Here is a 27,573-nt window from a genome sequence, read left to right as displayed (position 1 = left end):
TGATTCTCAATATAAATCATATAAAAATTATGTAATGTAATGTATTTTTTATAAAAGTATGCTCATTTTTATTAAATATGCTCAAATATAAATGTATATTAAAATTTATTAATTATGTAATAACTAACTAACTAACTAACTAAAATTCATTCATTTATTGTTTAATTATTATATTATATTATATTATATTTATATTTATATTAATTATAATAAATAAACATGATACAAATACAATTCATATGAAGTTAGTTTTTTTTTCGACTTTCTAGCTTAAAAAATTGATCGAGATATGCCAGTTTTTAAATGCTGCATTTTTTCCCATTCAATGAAATTGGAAAAGAATCCATCTTGTAAACTGTTAGAGATAACAAAAGTATAAAGGTAAAAGCTATTCTTTATAAATAAAAAAAATAGACACAATCTTCTTAATGTGCAGGAGAACAATCTTGGGGACTCCAATTTTACCCTCACATGGTGCACTGGTTATTTACTATAATCGTAAAGCCAATGGTCACATTTCTCCATATAATATGGTGGATAAGAACCAAAAAATTGGACCAGCTGTTCAGGGTTATATGGAGCTATCATGCGGACAATATCTACTGCTAGGCATTCCACCGATTCACTTAATGGATGAAGTGGAAGCCATGACATCTGCCTACTGACTCAGGAGCTGTAATTCAACATTTTTTAATTGCATTTCTCTTATTAATCTTATATTTTCCTGAGTACATCAGTGTCAGTCTATGTGAGTTGAGTAGTCTATAAAGTTGTATATGTCTATGGTAATTTAATATTTGACAGCCAACATTAAGTCTACTAACGTCACGTCACGATATTAAAAATAAAACATTGTGGTTAGGATTACCACAATTAATTAAACTAAACATTAATTATACAAACAATTATAGTTGAATATTTGTAATATTAGTTAGAATAAGTTTTTAATTGATTTGTTTTAAGTAAAAACTGATTGTCGATAAGATATCAGATACCTGACATTGATATATTGACCTCCCAAAATGTTTTCTCGTCTCCAAAAATTACAGGTAAATAATTAACAAAAGCTAAATAGTATAAGATAAAATCTGATTGACAACTAATTCTGATTGTACTTGATTTAAACTTAGGGTGTGTTACGTGTACAATTCAATTCAATATCAAAATGTTTACACACATCGAATACTTGTAAACATCCAATGGTACCGATAGTTATCGAACAAACAGGACGTGGTGAACGTGCTTACGATATATATTCACGATTACTTCGTGATCGAATTGTATGTCTGATGGGACCAATCGACGACATGATGAGTTCACTGGTTGTGGCCCAGTTCTTATTTTTACAATCCGAATCCAATTACAAACCAATACATGTGTACATCAATTCACCAGGAGGCAGTGTGACCGCTGGTCTTGCCATTTATGATACGATGCAATATATACTACCACCCGTGTCCACTTGGTGTGTGGGTCAAGCGTGTAGCATGGCTTCTTTGTTGTTAGCCAGTGGCAGTCCAGGCATGAGACACGCTTTACCTAATTCACGTATAATGATACATCAACCTTCTGGTGGTGTCTCAGTAAGTATAACTATTTTTTTATACCATGTATATATGAAATATATTAAGGTATATTAAGTTTAGTCCCAAGTTTGTAACTACAGTTTACAAATATTCATGCTACCAACAAAATTTTGATTAGTCCACTTTCGGTTGTCTGTCCGTCCATCTGTCAACACGATAACTCAAAAACGAAAAGAGATATCAAACTGATACGCTTTTTATAGCGTGCTCAGGACGTCAAAAGTGAGGTTGACTTCGTAAATGAGCAACATAGGTCAAGGTCTTGGATCCGTAGGACTAATCTTGTAAACCGTTCCAGATAGAACAAAAGTTTAAATATAAAAAATGTTCTTCATAAAGAAATAAACAACTTTTGTTTGAAACATTTTTTCGTAAATTAGCTTGTAATTAAAATTTATGCTTTACATATATTATGTATGTGTTTGTTTGTTTACCTTTCTTTACTTACATGACGTAAAAAAAAACGAATGCCTAACCAACACTTTCTATACATGGTATTTCAACAGTTAACTCAATCACTTGTTTTTATTTTATTATAGGGTCAAGCTACTGATATTCAAATTCAAGCTGAAGAAATAATAAAATTAAAGAAACAATTGAATGAATTATATGTAAAACATACAGGTGTGAGTTTGGAGCGGATTGAAGCATCGATGGAACGTGATAAATTTATGTCTCCAAAAGAAGCTATTGAATTTGGATTAATTGATCAAATCTTAGCTCGTCCTGTTCAAAATCAAGAAGATACAGACACAGATACCACTGCAACAGCAGATACTAAACAATCAACTAATATTAATAATAATAATAATATAATTAAATAGTATTTATTTAATTAATTAATATTAATATTGTTGTTAATTTGTTAAATAAAATAAAATATCTACGCTTCTTTTTTAATAAATAAATAAGTTTGTTGAATTGTTTTTTCTTAATAAAATAAAGTTGATACCAGTACCAGTATCAGCATCAGCATCAGTTTTTACTTTAAACAAGACCTACTCTACTCTATTCTGCTCTAATATTCATTAAATTGCTCTTTTTAATTGGCAATAAAAAACTTTAAAAAAATTTTTATTTGATGACTAAAGTTTCATATAAAATTTAACCTCCTATCTTACCCCCTTGAAGAATGAATTTTTTTTAAATAGTTATACAGGAAACTTTTGATTTAACCATGCTCATATATCATTTTTTACACTAACTTCAAAATTGGCCAACTTCCAACACTCATTTTAACCCCTTCAGGGATGAATTTTCATGTTTCTAGACCAAGCGGATTCAGCTATGCTTTGACCAAGCCTCGAGCGAGTCATTCAATTTCTTCTTTGATATATATATAAATAGCAGTTAACCCCCCCCCCCTTCGCTGGGCAATTTCAATTTTAAATACAAAGACTATTTCGTTATAAACTTCACTTCATTTGCCATCACTTATTTCCGCTTTCGTGCACAATTTCGTTAGTTTTAATTTTTGGTGCGGTATCCTAATTTTTTTTTTAAATTAATAATAAATAGATAATGTAAGTTAGTTTTTGTAGATCAAAGATACATGTCGATAGTGTTAAGTGTCCAGCATTGACTTTATAGTACATAGACTAAGTATCGCATAATTGTAATTGCTTGGGTCAGCTAGGGGCATTTATCAAAAAAATATACATTTAATATAAGGACATTTATCAAAAAAACATACATTGAATGTCAAATTTTGATATCACAAAATGTTTTACATAAAACATCGTGATTTCACTAAACTTTTTCGCAATTTCTTAGGAATTTACAATGGATTTGATCTAAGCAATTACCTCAGATGTTGACACACGTCAAATCGTTTGACACTCAGTCTATGTAACTGTAATGTCATTGGTGTACAGTTCTATTCAATTTAGTATCAGTTGGTATTAGTTTGAAGTTATCAAGTTTGTAGTTCTAGTCATTATGTTAATTAATTAGTTAATAGGTATAATTAATATATATACTCTATTTTTGTTTGTTTTGAATATATAAATTTTAAAATAAATCATTCATTTGTACTTTAAATAATATAATAATTTAATTAACTGTGAACTGACATTGACAGTGACATTACAGCATCAACAAGAAAGTTAAACATCAATATTGTTAGGATTTAATTGATTAAACAGGTGATATTATTAAATATATGAAATAAAATGATGTGTTTTATTTGATAATTGATGTCGGTTAGTGTATGTCAAGTCAATGTGTTTGTTTTAGGTTAGGTTTTGTATTTTGTGAATATTTTAAACAAACCTTTGAATATTTACTATGGAACTGGCAACAAAGTGAAAACCGCCTCTGAATGATTATTACGAAGGATAATAAATGAGAGAACATGATTATGAATACGCATGTCTTAATATACAATATAATATCCTGGCGCATATTTACAACATAATAATTGTCATTTAATAATTAAACTTTACTTAATCTGTGATACACGTCTACTTTAAAATATTCCTGACAAATAAAACAATATCTAACCATTTATTAAATTTTTTACACAGAATTAATTTAAAAAACTATTGAAGCAGCTGATTTTCGTCAATACGATCATGCGCATTGAATACCATACTCTGTTATTGTGTTTCTCTGTCAGCTGTTTGAATACTGTATTATTTTATCTTTGTTAATCTTCTCTGTGAAGCAAAAATGTACATACTTGGGCCTATCTAGTAATAAATGATCTGTACAGAAAGCTGATGATTTCTAAGCGCCATTTATAAATATCAAATAAATAAATATTGAAAATAATGTTGAATTTGATTTTGTTGGAGCAGAATATCAGGACACAAGGATCAGTGCCAGTACCAGTACACACCTCTAGTGGACAGAATAATAAATAATAATTGAATTATTTATTTTGTATGTATGTGTATGATGAAGTCAAAAATCGATTTTATTTATCGTAGTTTGTTGATCACTAGGATATTTGTGAAGGGTTGGGGTCCTCCAAAAGTTATTAAAACGTACGTACGCCATTTTAAATTTATTTATTTATTTATACTTACTTGTTTTGTCTTATTTCATTTGCAGCTTATTTAACTTACGAAAACATTTTGCAATACGTAAAAATATTGAAGATTTTGTTAAGGAAAAAACATCTGTGAAAATTACAGACGTAAGTAATTATTAGTACCTAACAGGGCCGTAGCTGGGGAGGAAGGCACTGTGGGGGCAATGCCCTACCTTTAGAGGTCAGTGATGTACATGGTGATTGATTTAGGAGCCCGTGCTTACTTCGGCCCTACTTGTAACCAATGCTGTCCTACCTCTAGCTACGACCCTGGTATCTAATTAAATAATATTACAATAGAAGTGATACAAGCTGTATCACAGTGACAGATTGGTGTTGTTTGTATTTATTATTTTCTTTTATTGTAGATTTTTCAATGTAAAGATTATCAATTGATGCGAGGTGAGTTTGTAACTCCTCTGTGTGAACCAAGCAAGAATACCGTGTTCTTGGTGCCTCCAGCAGCCAGAGTCGCTCGTTTTGAAATCATCTTACCAAATGAATGGAAGGACTCCAATCATAAACCTGTTTGCATTCATTTAGCTGGAACTGGTGATCATGTAACTTTATTTTATTTTACTACGTATTATGTTATTTTAGTGATTACTTAGTTCGAATCCAGCAGCAGTCACAATAGAATAGAAAGAAACAAATTTACATTAAATTGACTCTTTTTTAATTACAGTTTTATTGGCGTCGACGTCGTTTCATGGCTAAACCTCTAATTCGAGATGCTGGTATTGGTGCAATAATTTTAGAAAATCCATTTTACGGTTCACGAAAACCAAAAGATCAAGTGTAATCATTTTATAATTTATTAATAATAGAATATAATTTAATAATTTCAATTTTAAATACAAAGATTATTATGTTATAACATTCAATTCACATGCTGTCACTTGCCCTCTTTTTGTTCACAACTTCGTTTAACCTCTAAAATGATCAGTGTTTCTCTACTAGGTATATTATGCATGTATTATACATAAAAACCTTCTTCTTGAATCACTCTATCTAATTAAAATTTATCAAGTTGCGTAGTATCAAAATCCGTTGCGTAGTTTTAAAGATCTAAGCATACATAAGGACAGACAGCGGGAAGTGAAGTAAATTAATTAATAAATAATTAAAACAAATACTAACTGATTGATTTGATATACAGGCGTTCAAATATACATTACGTAAGCGACATCTTTGTTATGGGAGCCTGTTTAATATTAGAATGCTTTGTCCTACTTAAATGGTGTGAAAAACAAGGATTTGGTCCACTAGGAATCACTGGTATTTCAATGGGAGGTCATGTAAGACTTTTAATATTACTTAAATACTTATTTCTTTTTTAGTTATTCAATAATTATTTAAATATGATATCTACATTTATATATTATGTACAGGGTGGGTCATTTCTTATATACAAAATTTTATGACATGCATATTATATCTTATTTTAAAATATAAGTTACTAGCTTGATACTCGCCCGCTTCACTGGGCTTAAAAGTAAAAACCATCGCTTTATAGCCTCCACCTCTCTTGATATCAAATATTCCCTTTCCATAACATTCGAAGGAATTTACACAGCTAAAATATTAGTACAATTTTCAATTTTTTTAACTGTAAAATAGTCATAATTCATTGAGTATATCAGAAAAGAAGGCCATGAATTGTTTGACATTTACGATTATAAATTTTTACAGAAATTTATGGTTCAAAATGATGATCATAGATGGAGCAGTAAAATGTCAGATTAAATTTTATTTTTTTTACATATATCTTTATAAATGATAGCTCATGTGTTATTCTGTTGTATGACCTATATTGTTCTACAGTTTCATTCAAATCCATTCGCTAGTTTTTGCGTGAAAACGTTACAAACAAACAAACAAACATCCTTCCTTTCACATTTATAATATATAAAGGTTTTTATTGAAACATTGTATTTGAAACCCCACCCCCTGCCCCCGTAGCATCCAAAATACCTTAAAAAATGAATTAAGCTAGTCTAGCTGTCTAGTACTAGTGCTAGTACTAGTAAATAGATTAGTTTGGTTCCCTTAGATATATATTTGTATTTATTATATGTATATTTATATTATTGTGATCGTAGATGGCTTCTTTAGCAGCAGCTGCATGGCCTAAACCTATAATTTTAGTACCTTGTTTATCATGGACCACAGCATCCTCTGTCTTTACTGAGGTACCTATTATTTATTTTATTAAATTAATAACAATAGAACATAAATATAAAATTTAATAAATATTAATTACTAATTACAGGGTGTTATGGCTAAGTCAATTGATTGGCCTCTACTAACGCAACAATTTTATGGAAATCCACAACTTAGTGCTATATTTGGAAGTGGAAGACAATTCATTAATGATTTATTTAAAACAAATACTTCAACTGCAACTATTTTAAAAAGTCAAACTGCAAGTAGTAAGTTTTAATTCAATCAACTTCAACTTTAATGTACATACGTACTGCACATGCGCTTGAATGCCTTAAATTATTTATTAATTTTATTGTCTGTTGACAGATATTGAATTATCAGAATTGATTGAAAAAACTGATATAAGAACAATACGAACACAATTGGAGCAGTTGGAGAGAAAGGATATGATTCATAGTGAAAAGAATTTAAGTGGTTACTTTGATATCCTCTACGAGCAATTGTTTAAAGAGACACGTGACACCAGTGTCGTCCAATTCATGAAAATGATCATGGATGAATTTACTGATCTAAGAAACTTTCCACATCTGGTTGATCCAAAACTGTGCATCTCATTGTGTGCGATACATGATGCTTATGTGCCACGTGAGGGCTGTGTCGACTTGACAGACATTTGGAAAGGGGCTGATGTTCGTTATATTAAAACTGGTCATGTTGGTGCTATTCTTATTTATAATTCTTTATTTAGGTAATAAAATCAAATACAAATATATCTATATATCTATCTACCTACAGTCAAAGGCAGCACATGACTGCCGTAAGCCCTTAAATGAGCTGGCGAAACAAATGAATGCAATCCCCGGTATGGGTACCAATACAGAGACATTCCAGGAAATTGTCAAACCGACGGGCTTGTTAGAGTTCCGTTCGCGAACTGCAAGACTTAAAGAGAATACCTTATGGTCTAACTGTGCCCTACACCAGGACAGCCACTCTAACCCAACCTAACCTAACCTCACAATAATGAGTAGGTTAGATTAGGTTAGGTAGTTTAGATATAATTATAAATAATAAATAAAATAATGTTTTATTTTTGTTACAGACAATGCATTGTAGAAGCATTTGAACGAGCTCGTACACGTACACATACAACACACACACATACAGATACTGATACACATACAACTAACTCTTATCACACACATCATCCATCAAATCTAGTTACTTCAAGTTCAAGTTCAAATTCAAATTCAAATGTTTTACTTGATAGTATTTCAAGTAAATCAAATTCAAAAGCACATGTAGATAGTTGATTAAAATTAAATACTTAATTATGTATTTAATTTTAATTACAGTAACAATAGATTATATAATACTTGTGCTTGTACTTGTAATTTAAAAATCATGCAACATAATAAAAGAAAATAAATTAAACTTAACTGATTTAAAGTCAAAGTTTGTAATATTTAATACATACATGTATTATGGGTGTGTTCCGATACACACTGCGAGCATTGCTCGGTGCTCTTACTGGAGAGAAAATCGGTCCGATATAGACTATCAGTGCACTGCTGCAGTACTCTCAGGAAATTAGTTACGTCAAGAAAGGTCATGAATCACCGCCATTTTTGTACTGCAAGCACTGACATTTTAGAGGTAAGGTACTCTCAGTGCTTTGGTCACGTGATCAAATTCAAACAGCACTAGATTTATAATATTTCGCGTCAATAACCATCAACGCTTTAACCAGTAACCATTAGAGCTGACTAAAATGGAACGGTTTCGCAGTATACTGAATAAATGTCATATCTTACAGTGGTCTCGGTGTATATCGGAACGTACCCTATATTACAACAGACAGTATGTAGACGTAAGTCAAAGTCTAAGTCTGAATCTGACTACAATACTAAGAGTTTAGATTAGTTAATAGTAGGTTTTAGTTAGTTAGCTATTTTATTAGATGACTAATTAATTAAGTTTTAGCTACAACTTATTATAAATGTGTGCCTTAATTACATTCAAGTACAAATCAATCAATCAACCAGAAAATTATACTAGTTAATTAAGCTCATCAAGACAAATAGTAAAGCTCTTTAACAAATTTCGATCCGAGGCCTAATTCGGGAGTTGTGAATTATCAAACTCATTTTCTCACTTTAGAATATAAAGGGGACTATCATAAAACAATAATTGATTACACTTACTACGTTTAATAAGTTTAATAGTTCCGTGATGCACAAATTTTTCTATTTTTCTCCTATTGTTCTCCCGAATTCGGCCTCAGATCGAAATTTGATTCATAGCTTTTCCATTTGTCTTGATAAGCTTAATTGACTGGTATAACTTTCTGCTATCAATAACAGAACACCTTGTATAATTTTTAAATAATTATAATAAATATTTAATTATAATTGATAGAGTACATACATTACATTCTATTAATTAGTGGCCAAACTAAAGAATCAAGACTAAATCAACAATCAGACCTCATTTAAGTATGTATCTATATAGATATATACATCTACCTACCTACCTATCTATCTATATATCTATCTACTTATACATAGGTATATAAGATACAAGATACTATTTCAAATTATAGTATTTACTATTTAGAAAGACTTTTAAACATTTTTAATAACAATAACATACACACACACACACTGACACACACTGTACTCAAAATAATAGTAAATAGTAGCTATTTAACTATTAGTCTAGTTCTAGTTCTAATTCTAATTCTAGTACTTACTTAAGTAATGCTAATATTTTGTAAAGCTGACTGACTGACTACTATTTCTTAGTTTAGCATCAATAAAAAGATAATACAGTGTGTAACAATATAATAGTCTGTGTGTCTGTGTGTGTTTTACTAATTTAGTATAAACTTAAACTAGTCTAATCTAAACTGTTTGTTGTGCTGTGTTCTTTGTAATTTGTAATTTGTTTTGTAAGTTTAATTATTTGTATATTTATTTTGATTCTTAATTCAATAAACAATTTAATTCAATTCAATGATTATTTTATTGTATTACTTAGGTCTTAGTCCTGATCTGGGTTTCGGATCACTCTGGCTACAAAGGGAATGAAGCAGCGAACTCTTTGGCACAATAGAAGTCATCTCAAATGAGCCTGTTATATTCCCATAGTAAAATGTTCTTTCGACAAGCTCATTATTTACTGGGACATTCGAATGTGCTCGTATGAAACTTACTCGAAAGAAGGGTGGTAGGAATTCTGACAGAACGCTGTCGATTGAACTATCCCCTCCATAACATGGGGATCTCTAATGATCCCAGCTGTAGAGCCTGTATGAAGGTTGACGTAACGTCCGTACTTGTTATTTGCATCTACAGAAATCTACAGGAAGTTAGATTCAGAATGTTCCCGTCCGAAACTTTGAATCCATCAATCCTGAGAGAGATCCCGACGGAGGAGCTTTAAAAGGGGAAAAAAGACGCCAAATCAGTTATCGTTTCATTTAAAGTGGAGTTTGAGCTTGAGTTATGGCTGAGCTAACTCAGTATTTTTCCTATGAGTTAAAAGGTAATGGTTATAAAATATAATATTAATATTCAATGGTCAAACTATTCTAATTTTTCTATAAAAAGTCTGCTCTAAAAACCACAATATAGTTAGCGTGGAATATTAATAAAATTTATTAAATCATATATCATAAAATTGCTCTCTAAATGCTTCCTTAGGTTCCACAATTGCTCCAATTATTAAATTATCAATTAATTAAATATTTGCAATTAAAAATACAAAATTTTATTTTCCAATTTCTCAGTAAATTGAAAGTTTTTCCTAACGTTTTTGCTATCAATAAATTGCTCCGGTTTATTTCTTTCGGGATATAACAATAACGATTTATAAATATCTATTATTTTGGTATGTGATGACGTCATTCACAAGGAAAGTGTAATAAACTGGGGGGAGCGGGAAGGGAAAGAATAAACATTCTAAGCAAGAGGTTCAGGAGATGTTCAAAATTTTCGTCCTTTTTGCCCTAAAACCAACCGTTTTTGAGATATAGCCAATTTTCCATTTTCACATGTCACTTTTTCAAAACTAATTTCACCAAAAATTTTGAAAATTTTTAACATTTGTATTAGGAGAATATAAGTTAAAAAGGAAAATAGTAGTACCTGATAGGGAAATGGTAAGTAAGTGTTTTCACCCTAAAAACCTTTTTCTTTTTTCTGGTATTAATTAGTATAAAACTTTTAACTATTTGTTCGTTTCGTTTCGTTTATATAGCGAATTATTTGCAAATTTATTGATATAGTCTCTGTGTACTTGATAAGCATTTAATGAAATAGTTTTGGGTATAAAATTAATAAACAAATCAATAAACATTATAAACAATATATATTGATTAATTTTTATTTAATTGATTAATTAATTAATCAATTAGTTATGATTATGTATAATAAAACTCTAAAACTGTCATTTTGACTAATTAATAAATTTTTATTTGATTATTTGTAGTAAGGAAAACATTATATAGTAAAGTATGAATTTTAAAAATTGTTTTAATGAAAAAATTTAAAGATTACAAAAAAATACATTTAAATGCCATCTATGGTAAACTGGTTGAACTAACTTTAAATTTCGACGGCAGTGCCATCTATGGTAAACTTGTTGAACTAACTTTTAATTTCGACGGCAGTGCCATCTATGGTAAACTTGTTGAACTAACTTTTAATTTCGACGGCAGTGCCATCTATGGTAAACTTGTTGAACTAACTTTTAATTTCGACGGCAGTGCCATCTATGGTAAACTTGTTGAACTAACTTTTAATCTCGACGGAAAAAATTTAAAAGCTTCAATTCAAAACAATGTATTATATATTTAAACAATTGCTTTTTGTATTTTTTTTTATTTATTTTATTTAAGGTCGCTTTTAACTTCTAGGTCACTTTTTGTATTATTAAGTAGCATTTATTGAAATAGTTTTGTGTATAAAATTCATAAACAGATGTAATAAAGAAAACATAACATAGTAAAGTATGAATTTTAAAAATTATTTCAGTGAAAAAACTTAAAGGATTACAAATACAAAATACATCTAAATGCCATCTATGATAAACTTGTTGAACTAACATTGATTTCGATAGTGGTGCCATCTATGGTAATTTTGCTGAACTATCATAACGCTAACTATATTGTGGTGCTCTAAAAAGTGTGCGCTCTACAGGTGACATCTAGTAGCAATCTTTAAAAATAGGTAAATATAAAATGAAAATTAAATGATCGATAAGGTAAAAGCATTAAAGGTAAGTAATTATAAAATGTTATGAATTGTTGATTATTTTGATAAAATATAATTATTAATTAATAATATTTATATTTGAAATGAAAAACAAAGACTACCTGCGCTGCAAAAGCAGCATATTAATAATAACATAAATATTTAATATAATCAGAATGATTAATTACCTTGAAAATATATTTATCAAATAATTAATTTTTGGCTTATACTGCATGACTTATTTCAATATATTAAATAATTTATTCAAATTAAGATTAAATAACTTTAAATATTATTTGAGTATATTTATTTGAATCATCGAATATCGATTTTTAACACAGTTATATGAATTTTTAGAATTCTTTCAATATCTAATTAAAAGATAATTGTTCTAGTCATGTTTTTACACGAAAAAAATCCTATTGTAGTAAAAATCATAACAAGCACATGCCAATACGATCATGCGCATTGGATACCATACTCTGTTATTGTGTGTCTCTGTCAGCTGTTTGACTATTGTATTGTTGTCTTTGTTAATCTTCTCTGGGAAGCAAAAATATTGCATACTTGGTACACGTTGGACCTATCTAGTAAAATATATGATCTAAGACCTTAATGATGGATCTCGTTTTTTATTATTCATATTCTAAACTTCGTTTAATAATTGCTTTTGCTATGGTTGAGAAGACCTTGTGTACAAATCATAAACGAACGAGGATTTAGCTGATTTAGCTTATCTTATCGAATTGTAGTAAAAACTATTTCACAAGCTTAACCAATTTTTACCGTTCAAAAATTTCAAGTCATTTAGCATTTAGAATATAGAATAAAAGTCAATCGTCATACAAGTCATTTATATCAAGTTTGATAGTCTTTGATACCTACTGAGTAAGCGAGAAAACTCTATAAGTGAGAATATTTCTCAGGTCTTGGACTTTGACCTCTCAAAAACCTCTATAAGTTAGAAACAAAAACCTGTATAAGTGATATAGTAGTTTTTCCTACCTTGACCCCTCTAACTGGGAGTCTCTCTTGCCTGTACTTCTATAAGCGACAATTCAACATTTGCTATGTATGACTCATTCTTTATTTTTCAGGAACTGCGCGTGTTTTTGTTTTTCTTATTTTGTGTTGTTTTGTTTTTGTAGTTCAAGGAAAATTTATCATGTTTTCTACAGTTTATAAATATCACTAGCAACGGAAGGTTCGTTATATACCCACAATATCGAAACGAAAAATCTGAAAAATGAAGCTGAATCTGGCCAATCACAGATTTTTAGAGAGAAAAATCGAAAAAATTCCAAAAGACGCATTAAAGGTTTTTTAGAAGCAAGGAAAAATCGCGGTCTCTTCAACTCTCTCTTAATCAGGTTTGACTGTATTATATATGAATAAAACTAGCTTTTTACATTTACACAGTGTCACAGTAATAGTGATATTTCATGGTTGAATAGTAAGTATAGTATCTGGTATTTCCTGCGTACAGTTTCCTTGATGAACAAGATCACCTTAATAATTAATTATTGTTTTTAAACATAATTAGTTATAATAAGTAATTGAGATAAAAAATAAGTGAAGACTATAACATGCTCAAGTTGAAATTACTCCGCGAAGCAGGCGGGTAATTTTTAGCTGTATTGTAAAAATAATTTTCCTGAGAAAATTAAATTTTGAAATTATATTCACGAGACATCGTAGCTGGTAGCAGCCGCAGGACAACAGCATGCTGCTCCTTTTTTTAAATAAATATTTGTAATAGTATACAAGCGGGGGCGTCGCCAGTCGATGGAAAATAGGGAGGCAAGCTTCATTATTGATTCTAATTTCATATCAAACTCATTCGATAATATAAAGAGGGTTTAAGGGGTCAACTTTTGGAGAAAATTTTTTGATAAAAAATTCGTCAGTGCTTTGAACCATTTTTGTGAATCTCTAGAGGAGGGCAACTGCCCCCCTTTGGCAACACTCATGCATACAGGAGACGGTATATAACGTACAAGATCGACCTTCAGCCATCTGAGACCATAACCAAATAAGACAATATTTTTTTATTGATAAAACATTTTATTGAATGATATAAAAATGTGTTCATGGCTGTTTTAAAGTAAATTTTTCATGGACGGTTTTTTGCAGGCAAGTCTTCTATATCATCTTCTTCTGAAACCAATTTCAATTGGTTAATAAATCGATGTGGTTACTTATATTGATTCATCTGTTCATACCGTAGGTAATTACATCGATTTGTTAACCAATCGAAATTGATATCAGAAGAAAGATCATTTAATTACGAAAATAATGGTAAAGGGCCGCCTGATAGACAAACGATTCGATAGACAAACTATCATAGGCGTCCTTATCAATCAATAAAATTTCATAAAAAATATGTCTCATCTGGTTATCAGATGAGTAAAGATCGATCTTATACCGTCTCTTAGACTACAAAGGAAATAAAAATCTGGGATTTTTTTTTTGTAATCTCAAATTAATTTATTGGTATTTAAAAAGCCATTAACATTATTTATTAGCATGCAATAACCGCAGTATTTCAATAATTAAAAAAAAATTTTTATACCCAGTGTTTCATGTAACTTCAGTTACGCTTTTATAGTAAAAAAATTCAAAAAATTTAAATCTGTATTACTTGTTACCATTACCATGTTACGTAGGGGGGGGGAAGGATTAATGAAACAGTTATTAAATTAAAACAAATGAAAACAAACACTTGACTGAGTTAATTGTTAAAATACAATGTATATGCAGTGTTGATGACCCAATCGTTTGTTTTTTGACGTCACGTAAGTAAAGAAAGATCCATTCTTAGACTGGCAATGGTTATTTTTGATGTTAAACTTGATTTTCGGTGTTTGGTACTAAGAATAGGTATACAAAAATCTACAATTGAAATTTTGTTTGTATCTATTAGTGATGGGACGAATATACGCATTCGCACAAATCGATGCGAATGTTTTTTTGACAAAAAATCATCATTGTATCATAAATTGCATAATAAGCCCAAACTTCGCTACTATGTACTTTACTCATATTTTTAGATCACTGTTAAATTTCTTTAACGCTGTTAAATTTTTTTCATGGACTTATCCATCATGACGCATCCAATTTCATGACGTAATATCGGTATCAATACACGAAATAACACAAATAAGTTTGACAGATATATTCATAGACATCTGACTATAATAAATATAAATACATATTATCTATGGATATATTATACTCAGCTGTCTACACTGAACTAATTGATGGTCTATGACTCATACCGATATGACATCACAGCAGAGCTTACCCGCATTTTAGGTCACGTGATATACAGTTTAAAAATTACGATTTTTAATTTTAATATTTTAAAAGAAAAATGTGCTTTTATGACCCGAAATCAGAATATTTAAGTTTATTTTTACATAAATTTTAACTTTTTTCAAATTTCATGATTTATTTTTAACTAACTTATTTGTGAGCTCTTCATTTGAAAGTTAGCATTCGCCTTCACGAACATTCGTCCCATCACTAATACAAAATTTGAAATAATTGAAAATTTGTTTGTACCTATACAATAACATAAAGTTTAATTAAAGTATAGAATCAGTTTTTAAACTGATAGCTGATAGCTGATAGTTGAATTCAAGTAATTAATAATTAATAATATTTCTCTAAACTTATATAATTAGCAAATAACTAAAATCAGCATTAACAACACTTAATAATAATAATAATTAGTATTTATGAGAATATTTATTTAATTTATTACCAACTAAGGTGCTTTAGATAACAGCGATTCGATACGATCGGATATTCCGATCCGAAATACACGTAGGTACCTTACTTAGTTCAAAAGTACTTACGATTCGAGTTTACTTTATTTATTTTAACAACAACGAATCACCTTTATTTTATTCATTTTCTTTTTATTTTTATTTCAAAGTGAACAATTCAAAAAGTGTGGCCTTCGTTTTAAAAAAAGGTAATTATCAAAAATTTATATTTAAAAAATAACACCTTGCGCCATCTTTTAGATATTTTGTGAATTTTTTTTTTTTTTTTAAATGAGCGAATAATATGCAAATTACCATTGGCGATTTTTTGGAAAGTGCGAAGACCGCGGTAGAGTGAAGTGAGTTGATTCGTGTGTCCTGATCAACTTAACTGAGATATATTAATTAAAACTTGTTTTTTTTTTGGGTAAATGCGTTTTATCAAAATAGTTTTTAGATAATTTTGTATTGTTTTAAGTAATAAGCCATTGTAATTTTTTTAATTGTGTTATCATTTTTTTTAAACTGTTCTTATCAGGTGTACACAGGTTCGTCTTTCTTTTTTATCTGCAAGTGTAAAAGTAAAATTTTTTTAAATCTCGAAAAAAGAAAATTAATTTAATCGTTTTTTTTTTTTTTTAATTTGAACAATTAAACCATGGTAGTGACATCTACCTTGTTCAAACGAACTTGTTTGTATCTATGATTTTTGCAACAATGATTTGGAATTTTTAAGAAAGTGCGGTGAAAGTTTTATTTTTTGCAATAAATGGTAGTTCAAAGTCCCTTGATCATAATAAATACATTTTTGGGGCCTCTTTGAATTATTTCATTTTACAATTGTGATTTTTAACACAGAAGAATGTGAATTGTACAAAAATTAATCGGTGAATAAGCTTCAAAAAAGTTTTCACCATGAGGAAAATGTATCACAGATTCTATTTATACGAAAAAAAAACACTTTTGACACTTTTTAGATATTTGTAGAGCATTTTTTTTACATTCACGTCATACAAGTTGCCTAGTTTACAATATTTTTAAAGCACTTTCTTACATTTACGTCATACACTTTCACTCCCGTAGCAACCATAGAGATAATACCATAAAGCTGCATAATCACAGGAAACACAATAAGTGAATTCTTGACTGCAGTAAAAGAGGTAGAAAGAGACAGAATTTGTAGGCGTATAAGAGAGATGAAGACAGCTATACTCTTTACGGCAACCAACCGTTTTCGGCGACTTTGCAGTTATATGGTATCATCTCTATGATTGTAACCTATTTTATTCACATACCGAAGGTAATCGAATTTTTTGTCAGTTCAATACGAGTTTTCCTGGTCAGGGTTTGGGGGTCCCAATGCACGACGCCACCTAGCCCTTCGATAGTTACGCCACTGCAGCGTACTAATATATTTTTGTAAATAGGTAACTTGATTTAAACATAAGTACAGATTACAGAGTGTTCAGAAAAGTATTGCCAAAAGATTAACAAGTGATAAAAAATGAGACTTTTACCTTTTGTATTTTAATGATACAATATATGATTTCAGCCACTTGGCTGATTAATATGTAATAGACACTTCCTGAAATATCCTGGAGAATAATAAAAAGTTGGTAAATCAATAAATTGATTATTGATGAAGTGAGATGGGTGTTCATAGATAAATATTACCCAATATGCTCAAGTGGCTTTTGTGAATGAATTTTAAAAAATATGATTAATTACGCTTGTTTATTATTTTAAAAAAACAGTAGCAGTATATTAATTTTTAGAAATTTTTTATCATTAAAATTTGAAGGAATTGCAAATTTTTGTAGGGGAAGACAAGATAATTACATGTATAAAAAGATTTCCTTATATACCCAAAAAGCGACTAACAGCTTTTATTTATGAGCTAATTGATACCCCCTATGTTTCCCCCAAAAATAATCAGAGGGGGTTTTATTATGAAATTAGGCACAATAGACTAACTATATTAAGCGATTTTTATTTTTTTATTTTATTAAATCATAAGTCTATTTAGGTGATGGGCATGCCCATCATGTCCATATTTGTAGATCCGCCACTAGTCACTCATGAGAGAAAATTTTGTAACATTTTTTGTTTCAATAATATAAGTGTACTATTACCCAGTTTGTCCCTATATGAATTATCCTGATATAATCAATTCAATTACAGAGATATTAATCGATATCTGAATGTATTTCCAAAAAAAAACAGCTACTGTGAAATTATTATCAAATGTTTTTATCAAAGAATTAGAAAACCACGTTTTTTTTAAATATAATCGTTAATATTTAATTTTCATTTAGTTTAGCCCAACAGTCGCAACCCAACTACAAAATGGAAGGGCATGTGAATCAAAATTTTATCGATGATACTCAAACGGTACGTACAAAAATGAATTTTATTTATTTATTATAGTCTTGGGCCTTAATTCCAGAAACACGGTCTGATTCGGGTTCAAGAAATCATAAAACTTTAAGAAATTCCCCACGTTGACCTTTTTTTTCCAAGTCCTTTCTATGAAACTACCTGAAACGTTTACATTCTAAAGTCCGTTTGACACTATAGAGCTTTCGTGATAGAAAACGAATTTTTAAAAATAATTTTTTTGAAGGACAATTTACATGAAATAAAATTACAATCGAAAAGTTATCCTGAACAATTTTCAATTGAATCAAATGGAAAAGCAACAAATGGAACACAATCAAATGGAATTTATGCAAATTTTAAAGAAATGTATGGCTCAAATAAATCAAAATTTCATTTATTTTATCACATCGTGTTACATCTTGTACTATTATTGTATTTTATATTTGCGACTATACATTTTGTACGGAGTGATTCAGGTGAGAGCGTCAGTGTATTCAGATTATGTTTTCGCAAGAAGTAATACTTCTTTGTTAATAACAAATATAATAATTTATAAATAATATAAACAAATAATTCAAACTACAGTTAACACAAAGAGTATTATAAAATCTCATTAATTTTCAGATTCACTTGATTGGGCAAATGGTTTTGGATTATTAATACTTTTATATGTTTTTGGATACACACTATTTTTATATAATCTTTCGTCGAAATTTTGGCAAACATTTTTTACAAAGATTTCTTCATGCTTTAATTCGAATGAAAGGTACGAAAAAATTAAACACTAAAATTAGTTTTTGCTGAAGAAATATAAAATTTATTTTTAAAATTTCAGACGATCAAGTACCTTTCAAGTATTGAATTATGTCCTGACAGGAATTTTTTTAGTTGGATTCCTTGTTTTCTTATTTTTTGACACAGCCGAAGAAAGATATCGATTAAAATGTCTAATTGGTTTAGGAGCATTTTTAGTTATTGGTTTTGTGTTTTCAAAACACCACAAAAAGGTATTTTAATACATCGATTAAGTGTTGTATAGAGTGCAGTGTCCGTCAGGTTATTGTCCGTTTCAAACAATAGATGCTTTGTCGACAGCACACAAGTATACAAGTTGCACGCATAATAAAAATTTATTTTTTCATAATATGCCAAAAAAATATAACTTAAATAAAATTTTGAAAACTTGTGTTGATAAATTGGGCACTTCTAAACATAATTTTTAGATACGATGGCGACCAGTTGTAACGGGTCTCTTTTTACAAGTATTGTTTGGAATATTGACAATTCGTTGGACAGTTGGACGAAATGTATTCCAAGTATTTGGCGATAAAGTTACCCAATTTTTGAATTACACATCCTACGGTGCTGAATTTATTTATGGTGGTCCTTTAGTCCATGGTCTTGGAGATGATTTTCCACAAGTGTTCGCTTTTGCGGTAAGCTATTTTTGGGTCACATTTTCTGGCGGCCATAATCAAATTTATAATTTAGTCTGAATTTTTGCATTTGTTTTCAGACATTGCCCACAATATTCTTTATTAGTTTTATGGTAAATATTTTGTACTATTATGGAATTATGCAAGCCATTGTAACGAGACTTGGTTGGGCCTTGGGATCTGTTATGGGTACATCAACTTGCGAAAGTGTCAATTCAGCGGCAAATATATTTTTAGGAATGGTAAATTACTTTAAAAAATTCTTTTCATTTGAAATTTTATTTTATTTTTATGTTCATAGACTGAATCACCGTTGTTATTAAAGCCATATTTACAAAATTTAACGAAATCTGAATTATTTTCGGTAATGACATCAGGCTTTGCAACAGTTGCAGGTGACTAATAAAATTTGTTAAAAAGGATTATGTTTACGAGTACTTAAAATAATATTAAAACTATGTGTTTTAGGAACTGTTTTACAGGCATATATTTCATTTGGAGCTGAACCTAGTCATTTAATAACGGCTTCCTTAATGTCAGCACCTGCCGCATTATGTTTTAGTAAATTAATTTATCCAGAAACAGAAAAAAGAAAAGCGACACAGGAAACTATTGTTATTGAAGAAACGTATGTACTTTAATTTTTACGACTCTTAGTCTTACATCAAAATATTTCACAGGAAAATTATTCCAAAAATAGACATAGATTAACTCCTTTTGCCATCACATTTGGCAAAGTTTAACAAAACCGCTTTTTGTTCCAAAAAATAAAATGTAGCTTGCAATAACAATGTTGACGTTACAGAGACGATACATCTGCAATTGATGCGGCAACCAAAGGCGCTAACGGTGGTATTGCAATTGTACTTGGAATTATTGCAAATGTAATTGCATTTGTAGCATTTGTAGCATTTTTAAATGAAACGGTTTGTTGGTTTGGAGAACGCGTTGGTAAGTACTTACAGGTCGACTTAACAAGTATGACAGATCGAGGTGCTACATTTTCTGACTTCTGCTTCGGAGGGGGCTAAAAACCATATCAGCCTTCAACACTTTGAGCAACAATTTTCAAGATTTCTAAAATTCATTATCCGCCAGCCATAATTTTGCCGAGTCCTTGTGTTAGAAAAAGATAAGCAGATGTTTTTAGTCGCCTTCGAATCAGAAGCGATAGAGAAATGAAGCACCCATATCTGTCATTATTTGACAGTCTTCTACGCCGTGTTTTGACAAATTATATTAAAATTTTGGATGTTATTATCAAATAGGTTTCAAGGATGTCACATTTCAATATATTGTTGCCCAAATATTCACACCGATTAGTTGGATCATGGGCGTCGACTGGGACGAATGTGAGCATGTTGGTAATTTAATTGCCTTAAAAACGGTTGTCAATGAATTTGCTGCATACAAAGAACTTGGCGAAATGAAGAAGAAGGGTTTATTAAATGTAAATAATTTTCTGCATTCTTTTCCATTTTTTCCCATACTTTTCCTTAATTTTTTCCAATCAACTGATCAACACAAAACTAGTGCCTTTTATAACTTAATAATATTTTTTAGGCACGTTCGGAAATGATTGCTACATACGCAGTATGTGGATTTGCTAATCCTGGCTCAATTGGAATTATGGTTGGTGGTTTAACAACCTTGATTCCAAAATCACGGGAAACAATTGCAGAATTAGCGATACGAGCTTTTATATCTGGAGCAATCGTTTGTTTTATGACAGCATGTATCGCTGGTAAGTATCGTTTAAAATGAAAATTCTTAGAAATGTTTCTAATCAGTTCAAATCTTAAGTCATTTTCAACAAGAAGTTTAACCGTGATCTGATCTTAAATCCAAAATCGATTCGTAGAGTTCAAGTTGATTCTAAGATCTTAACACATACCTAAATAATTTGCTTATCCATTTTTAGGTGTATTGATTGATGGAAGAGAATTCGTTAAGCCAAATTATTAAAAATGTATTTTTGAGATTAGCCAAATTTTATTAAAAAAAAAAAAGATATTATTTTTTTAGAAAAATTTTATTATTTAAATTATTTATTACAATAAAAATATTTTTATTTTATACATTTTTTGGAAAATTATTATCAGCCCTAAATCCAGACCCAATATTTTTGAAATCATTTCTGTGTACCATTGCAAAGCGGAGTGTTTTCTCCCAATCCCAATAATATATGTCTTCGGATATATGTTTCGAATTAAAAGGAAGGAACAAACTTGACTTCGAAGTAACAATTTTACACAAATGCGGGAAGGGTTGTATATATCATATATACAGGACTGTTTCGCTTTTACCATTTACGGCCCTACTGACTAGTCATTGGATAATTATAGGGTTGAATTTATTTTAAGGGGGAATAGTTTGGCAGGATGTTACGCAGTTCTTTTAATCACGGCTCTATTTGGTCAAAAAAAGAATAAGTGTACAATTTTGATCAAATGACTTCCGTTGGGGACGAAGTCTAAAATAAAAATGGGTTTTCCATCAAAAAACCGCCTATTCCATTCCAGATTGATTCTCTATGGATACGCGCTTGCGTACATTTATGCCCCAAAAATGAAAAATCCAGTTAGTCGTTAATTTTTAGAATGAGTATTGATGAACTGATTGCAGATCTTTTAATTACGAGAGTGACGACTGCCGATTAAGTGGATTCGGATGTTTTAGAATCGTCCTTCACGTAATTAAATGATTTAGTTTTCAGAATTATTTTGTTGATTTGATTTGATATAAATGTGTGATGTTGTTACAAAATTTCAACATCGAATTGAACATTTTCTGGTTTGTAAGAAAAGCATATATTCCTAGAAAAAGAAAATCGAAGTTAGCTCAAATTCGAGATAATTTGTAATAATGAAATAATTCACGGTTTTGAAAAAAGGCGGCAGCAAGAATTTTTGAAAAAAGATAAGAGAATTATACTAACCAGTAAAAATGCTGCACCAATTAATAATGCTTTATGTTTAACATTTAAATTTCGTTCCGGAAAATTGACAACTAATGTATATCCCACTAAAATATGGTCCCATTGATGCTTGATACTTCCAACAATTGATTGACGATCTGAACTTAAAACCTGTCGTGAATCAAAGTCTATATTAAACAACGCTTGCGAATTTATGATTATAAAGTAAGGTGTTTGGTCCAAAAGGTCAGTGTGTCCAAATTTTCTATGCTAGAGTTCTCAAAACACCTTCAGCTTCCCTGGGTTCTGACTAAGGGTTCTCAAGACTTCAGTATCTTAGAGCGTCATGTCACGTCACTCTTGACATACAAACAAAAGACAGTCATACTCTTTGTGCCAGAGTGTGTAAACTTTCAGAGATGTGTGGAAACCGGGGATTTTGCACATTCCATTTTGAAGTCGACCAAGAAAAGGATCCAAAAATGTGTTTACTTACACTAAAATTGCTTTCAGTCAATGTGACGCAAGGGCAAACATTTGTTGGTCCCTCAATATGATAGATAGCGTTGCCCACACTGTTGACCACAGTAAAGGAAGTTGATGTTATTGACCAATTTTGTTCGATTGTACCAATTATATCCCCTGGGGGTATCCATACCTCAACTTTCTGTTCAAATAACAATTCAATCAATTTTTTTTACTAATACTAAGCTATTAAACATTGGCGTCTATTTATTAAAAAATTTCAGGGGAATTTAATCGAGCCTAAAATTTCATAAATGTATACTATCGCGATAAATTTCTGCCACACTTTTCTCATTGGCGGAGTCACGTTTCAGCTGCCAACGTCCACTTTTAGTTCATTGTAAACAGGTATTTTAATATAAAATGTAGTCTTTATCAGTATAAATTAGCTAGTGATGATTATTCTACAAAAAATGTTACTCAGGCCTGTGCGCAGGAATTATCCAAGGGAGGGGTCCAAACTTTTGCTTTTGCTCGCCATATTTGGTCATAAAGTCAATAAAAACTTTAATTAAGTCAAAACATGATATTCAGTCACTATTTTTCAATAAGTTAATTTTGTCGGCGTACAAAAAAAAACTTCGTCGTTTTTTAATGTCCTTGAAATCAAATTTTACGACCTTTAGCCTCAATGATATCCCGATACATGTAAACATATTTCGACGTAAAATTTTGATTCGACTAATTTTCTAAGTCAAAAATGAGTCATAAATAATCGACCTCAAAGTTATTAACAAGTTAAAAACTCTACGCCTATGGATATTGGATAACAGAAGTTAGCAAATGACAAAATTTGCAAGAATAATTTCTTTAAATAAAATTTCATAAAAAAACCGGTTTTGATAAAAATTTTTGAAGTACCTCTTACCTGTAAGAAACAACCAAATAAGCAACAACTACTCGCCAAACGTCTGCGTAATTGGAATGCCTCTTGTCTTGTGTGATCATAAACACGTAACGAAAATGCACGGTTTGATCCGAAAAATGTTCGATGGCAAGATGTCGAGGATTCACTTGCCAAATAAAGCGTTTCGCCATGTGGTATTTTTATGGTATATAAATTTTCTGATTCTTGATTTGACAACACTGTAAAAAACGTAATCACTTTAAATGATCGGCAATTGGTTGAATACCCGCGTATACCTATGTCCTCAACCAAATGATACGACTCAATTTTTTAGACCCCTTACCTCATAGCCTTGGAGCTCGTGACAGTAAAATTACCAGAATAAACCCTGGCATTTTGACTGAGGCCCTACGTTCCCCTCGGGATCATGGGACATTTTGAGCCTCTTTAAATCATAAACCATTTCATAGATATAGGAGTATAAACGGGTATAATAGTACTTTGTACAACTAGTGTAGAAAGTCAGGCTTTTCTGATGAGAATAACATATAAATACACATGAGCTGAGTAGTTTTCGATATACAGTTAGTTTCGATATGGCAACCATATTGTTAGCCATTTAAAGTATATTAAGTAAGAAGAATTTTTATGGACGTTCTTATGTATAAAACAAAGAGGGGGAAAATTGCCTGGATCCGCGCGTGGCTTTCTACACGAGTTATACACAAAATGTCTTGTAATGTAATACTTCTGTGAAAATTTAAACGACATAACTTATTTAAGAAAATTGCATACTTCATTTACATACGTCGGTAGCTTTCGCAATAAGTATTACAAAAACAAATGAATTGATTTTTCCTAAATACAAACATTCATTAAGATCAACCGTTTGTTGAATACAAACTTGCTCCACGCCACCCAGAAAATCCAATCCACTCATTGGGATCATTTGTGTTAGATTTGTTGATTGCCATTCAATTGTGGACACTGGAATGGGTCGTCGTGTGCCAGGAAACGATTCTAAAATCACACAAACAAGGTGTCATCATTAATAATTATTGTCTGACATTCTATGCGACTTACCTACCGTAGTACCACTACTTTGGGTGGTTAAATATGGTAGTAGGGTATTTGTGGGTATATAGGACGCCATCTCTAAGATTTCATCACAATCTACATCATAATTTAAAGAATCTTAGCTAACATCGAATACGACTATTATTTATAAGGTAGTTGTTGTGATACAATGGTAGAATTAGACAAGGTATGTTCGATGGAGGACGAGTTTTAGTTCAGTTCGCGCATGTACCAAATTGACGCCATCTTAGCTTGTTCTCACATCTTGATTCAAACGTTGTAAAAAGCATAAATTCATTGGTGTGAACATTATTTTTTGGGCATAAGAGATGTAAAAGATTACTCAAAATCAAAATTTTTTTAAATATTATCGAGATGATTCAAATAATCAATATGGCGGTGACTGATTACGAGAGATATTACCGAGAGTGAGAACATACCCCCACCCTACCTCTACCTGCACAAGAGCATATTTTGTCTAATTCTACCCTGAATGACATTGGTTATATCAAAATTATAAACTACAAATGTGAAATGAAGATTCCGTTATTAAAGTTCGTCGAATTATTCAACTTTTTTAGGTGGAAAAATGCGTCATTTTAAAATTAAAAAATTATAATTTTTAAAATGATATTTTAAAATAATCAAAACGTTAAATTGTGGAAAAAATTAAAATAAAGAAGATGGTAAAATAACTTTTAAGTTATCTTTGATAATTAATTAAAAACAATTAATTAAAGAATCATAAAACTCACAAGTGACATGTTATCTCGTTTACTTAACTTAAATAGCAAATTTGGGTTAATATAAGTATCCTAGCCTTAATGGTAAGACAGACTCTCAAATTGAGTTAGTTTGATCTAAGCATTACGGGTAGGATAACTCTTTTCCATTTTTTCTTTATTATATTTTTTCCCATAATTTAACATTTTAATTATTAATTATTAAAAATATTAATTTTGTAATAACGAAAATTGTCTTCGAATTATCATGTTTACAGACGGACAGACGGATAACCAGAAATGGACTTTTTTAGTTGATTTTATGAATTTGTAAGCTCTAGTTACAAACTTGGAACTAAACTTAATATACCTTGATATATTTCATATAAACATGGTACAAAAATCGAAAGGTTCAAAAGAGGTTTATTGTTATTTTTTTTTTACAGAAAGGCAAGAGAGTGATTTTCTATTAGGGTTCCGATCTTATATCCTAGGTGACACAATTCTAAAAGCAGGAATGATCAAAATATAAAAATCATTGTACAGAGTGGTTCAATAAGATTTTACTACTTGATATTACGTATAAGTATAGTAACGTCTTATTGAACCACTCTGTGCACTGTAAATTAAGACAAATAGTCAAATTTTGATTTGATTTCGACTACAAAAGTACAGATTATCTGATGTCTGATCAAGGACTACATGAGCGCCTCTAGTAGCAAAAATTTGACAAAGATTCCCTATAATTAAAAACAATAAAATTATTGAACCAATTGTCCTTTTTAAGAGAAACATATTTGTGTGCAAATGAAAAAGCCTGCAACTGACCTTTAGACCTGTCTCTTGTCTATCGTGTGAACAATCGATTAATAATAAAACCATTTTCTTTTATACACAATTACCTGTTGAAGACGATATTTGTGATGCTAGAGCTTGACGAATTCGTTCACGATCGGCCCGTGAACTTTGAATTTCACGTTCATCGATTTGTCTAGACAATTCCTCGTCCATTTTTTTGGTATTGAGCGCACACAGACACTTTCGTTTTTTTTCAAAATTTGATGAAATCTTATTGAACAGTATGGAAAATAAATGAATTATGACGCAGGACGTCAATTTTAATAAATACTTAACTTATTTTAGATAATAAACTATCTAATCTCATTCATTTTCTGATAGGCAGGTATTCGAGGAGTTCATTTAATCATTTAAACACTCAGTTATCAATATTAGTATCAGTATCAGTATCACCAGAAACAAAGAGTTATACCTACCTCAGACCTCTATTACCTCTATCAAATGTAATAAAAACAAAATATGAGCAGCATAACTCCATCACTAAGCTCATATTTTGCCCTCTTTGGTATACTCAGTGTCACAAAAAATGACCGGATCACATATAGTATTCTATGACGTCACAAAGTTAAAAAAATTGATTTTTTCATAATACACCCAAATTTTATCCGATTTGAATGAAATTTTTTTTGAAAACTACTAATTTCGGGTCAAACTTTTTATTTTTGTTGTTAGTTTTTAGATTAAATTCATCTTTGAGCGAAATATCGGTACCAGTACTCCAATATCTTCAAAACTTTTATAGGTAGGCTAAATTTGACCACAAATTTGAAAAGTATCACCCAAATTTAGTATAATTCCATACTTGGTTTATTAAAATTGGATATAATTTAGATGTGATAGAGCAAAATTTAATTTTTTGGATTTTGATGACGTCATAAAGTTCAAAAAATTGATTTTTTTCATAATACACCTAAATTTTATCCGATTTGAATGAAATTTTTTTTAAAATCCACTAATTTTGGGTCAATCTTTCTATTTTTGATGTTAGTTTTTAGCTTAAA

General features: G+C 30.2%; 4 protein-coding genes across 7 annotated transcripts; 3 read left to right on the top strand and 1 right to left on the bottom strand.

Annotated features, from left to right (window-relative positions):
• Nucleotides 1-861: 861 nt before the first annotated feature.
• LOC123303088 (ATP-dependent Clp protease proteolytic subunit-like) lies at nucleotides 862-2,395 on the top strand (the record flags this gene model as incomplete). Its single annotated transcript, XM_044886187.1, has 3 exons — nucleotides 862-1,049; nucleotides 1,131-1,583; nucleotides 2,126-2,395. Coding segments are annotated over exons 1-3 (750 nt in total), but the record flags the coding sequence as incomplete, so codon positions are not given.
• A 1,183-nt stretch (nucleotides 2,396-3,578) lies between these two features.
• On the top strand, nucleotides 3,579-8,439 carry LOC123302638 (protein ABHD18). Of its 2 annotated transcripts, XM_044885671.1 has the most exons (10): nucleotides 3,579-3,730; nucleotides 4,385-4,573; nucleotides 4,641-4,725; nucleotides 4,989-5,180; nucleotides 5,306-5,418; nucleotides 5,780-5,918; nucleotides 6,723-6,812; nucleotides 6,893-7,052; nucleotides 7,153-7,534; nucleotides 7,889-8,439. In XM_044885671.1, the coding sequence occupies exons 2-10, from the start codon at nucleotides 4,476-4,478 to the stop codon at nucleotides 8,097-8,099; spliced, it is 1,470 nt and encodes a 489-aa protein (XP_044741606.1). In that variant the 5' UTR covers nucleotides 3,579-3,730; nucleotides 4,385-4,475; the 3' UTR covers nucleotides 8,100-8,439. The 2 variants fall into 2 exon arrangements, with proteins under 2 accessions (XP_044741606.1, XP_044741607.1); XM_044885672.1 differs by lacking the exon at nucleotides 3,579-3,730 and having other exon boundaries at nucleotides 4,341-4,573.
• A 7,346-nt stretch (nucleotides 8,440-15,785) lies between these two features.
• Nucleotides 15,786-21,626, top strand: LOC123302629 (solute carrier family 28 member 3-like). Its single transcript, XM_044885652.1, has 13 exons — nucleotides 15,786-16,020; nucleotides 18,127-18,202; nucleotides 18,435-18,666; nucleotides 18,815-18,956; nucleotides 19,026-19,197; nucleotides 19,414-19,626; nucleotides 19,707-19,868; nucleotides 19,928-20,021; nucleotides 20,095-20,254; nucleotides 20,432-20,577; nucleotides 20,895-21,076; nucleotides 21,190-21,370; nucleotides 21,548-21,626. Exons 2-13 carry the CDS (start codon nucleotides 18,158-18,160, stop codon nucleotides 21,589-21,591), a joined length of 1,773 nt encoding a protein of 590 aa, XP_044741587.1. The 5' UTR covers nucleotides 15,786-16,020; nucleotides 18,127-18,157; the 3' UTR covers nucleotides 21,592-21,626.
• Nucleotides 21,627-21,926: 300 nt separating this feature from the next.
• On the bottom strand, nucleotides 21,927-26,799 carry LOC123302656 (phospholipid scramblase 2-like). 3 transcript variants are annotated; one of them, XR_006535541.1, is made up of 8 exons: nucleotides 26,617-26,799; nucleotides 24,999-25,088; nucleotides 24,786-24,935; nucleotides 23,937-24,154; nucleotides 23,040-23,210; nucleotides 22,565-22,714; nucleotides 22,321-22,442; nucleotides 21,927-22,270 (listed from the first exon to the last, which is right to left on the bottom strand). XR_006535541.1 is itself a non-coding variant. In XM_044885697.1 (7 exons), the coding sequence occupies exons 1-7, from the start codon at nucleotides 26,723-26,725 to the stop codon at nucleotides 22,395-22,397; spliced, it is 936 nt and encodes a 311-aa protein (XP_044741632.1). In that variant the 5' UTR covers nucleotides 26,726-26,799; the 3' UTR covers nucleotides 21,927-22,394. The 3 variants fall into 3 exon arrangements, 2 of the variants coding, with proteins under 2 accessions (XP_044741632.1, XP_044741633.1); XM_044885697.1 differs by having other exon boundaries at nucleotides 21,927-22,442; XM_044885698.1 differs by lacking the exon at nucleotides 24,999-25,088 and having other exon boundaries at nucleotides 21,927-22,442.
• Nucleotides 26,800-27,573: the final 774 nt, after the last annotated feature.

Source organism: Chrysoperla carnea, chromosome X (genome assembly GCF_905475395.1).
Source record: "Chrysoperla carnea chromosome X, inChrCarn1.1, whole genome shotgun sequence".
Lineage (NCBI taxonomy): Eukaryota > Metazoa > Arthropoda > Insecta > Neuroptera > Chrysopidae > Chrysoperla > Chrysoperla carnea.
Note: the sequence above shows the minus strand (reverse complement) of the source record. Positions and strands in the feature narration are given on the sequence as shown.

What these genes read in the sequence shown, in the direction of transcription:
- LOC123302638 (XM_044885671.1), top strand. Translation starts at nt 4,476, where the DNA reads ATGTGTATGATGAAGTCAAAAATCGATTTTATTTATCGTAGTTTGTTG. An exon ending in GTATTTCAATGGGAGGTCAT is followed by an intron (nt 5,919 to 6,722) that starts GTAAGACTTTTA and finishes TTGTGATCGTAG; the next exon opens with ATGGCTTCTTTAGCAGCAGC. An exon ending in CATCCTCTGTCTTTACTGAG is followed by an intron (nt 6,813 to 6,892) that starts GTACCTATTATT and finishes TACTAATTACAG; the next exon opens with GGTGTTATGGCTAAGTCAAT.
- LOC123302629 (XM_044885652.1), top strand. Translation starts at nt 18,158, where the DNA reads ATGGAAGGGCATGTGAATCAAAATTTTATCGATGATACTCAAACG. An exon ending in TGCTTTAATTCGAATGAAAG is followed by an intron (nt 18,957 to 19,025) that starts GTACGAAAAAAT and finishes TTAAAATTTCAG; the next exon opens with ACGATCAAGTACCTTTCAAG. An exon ending in TTTCAAAACACCACAAAAAG is followed by an intron (nt 19,198 to 19,413) that starts GTATTTTAATAC and finishes CATAATTTTTAG; the next exon opens with ATACGATGGCGACCAGTTGT.
- LOC123302656 (XM_044885697.1), bottom strand. Translation starts at nt 26,725, where the DNA reads ATGGACGAGGAATTGTCTAGACAAATCGATGAACGTGAAATTCAAAGT. An exon ending in AACGGTTGATCTTAATGAAT is followed by an intron (nt 24,155 to 24,785) that starts GTTTGTATTTAG and finishes CGTTTTTTACAG; the next exon opens with TGTTGTCAAATCAAGAATCA. An exon ending in TGACTGAAAGCAATTTTAGT is followed by an intron (nt 22,715 to 23,039) that starts GTAAGTAAACAC and finishes GATTCACGACAG; the next exon opens with GTTTTAAGTTCAGATCGTCA.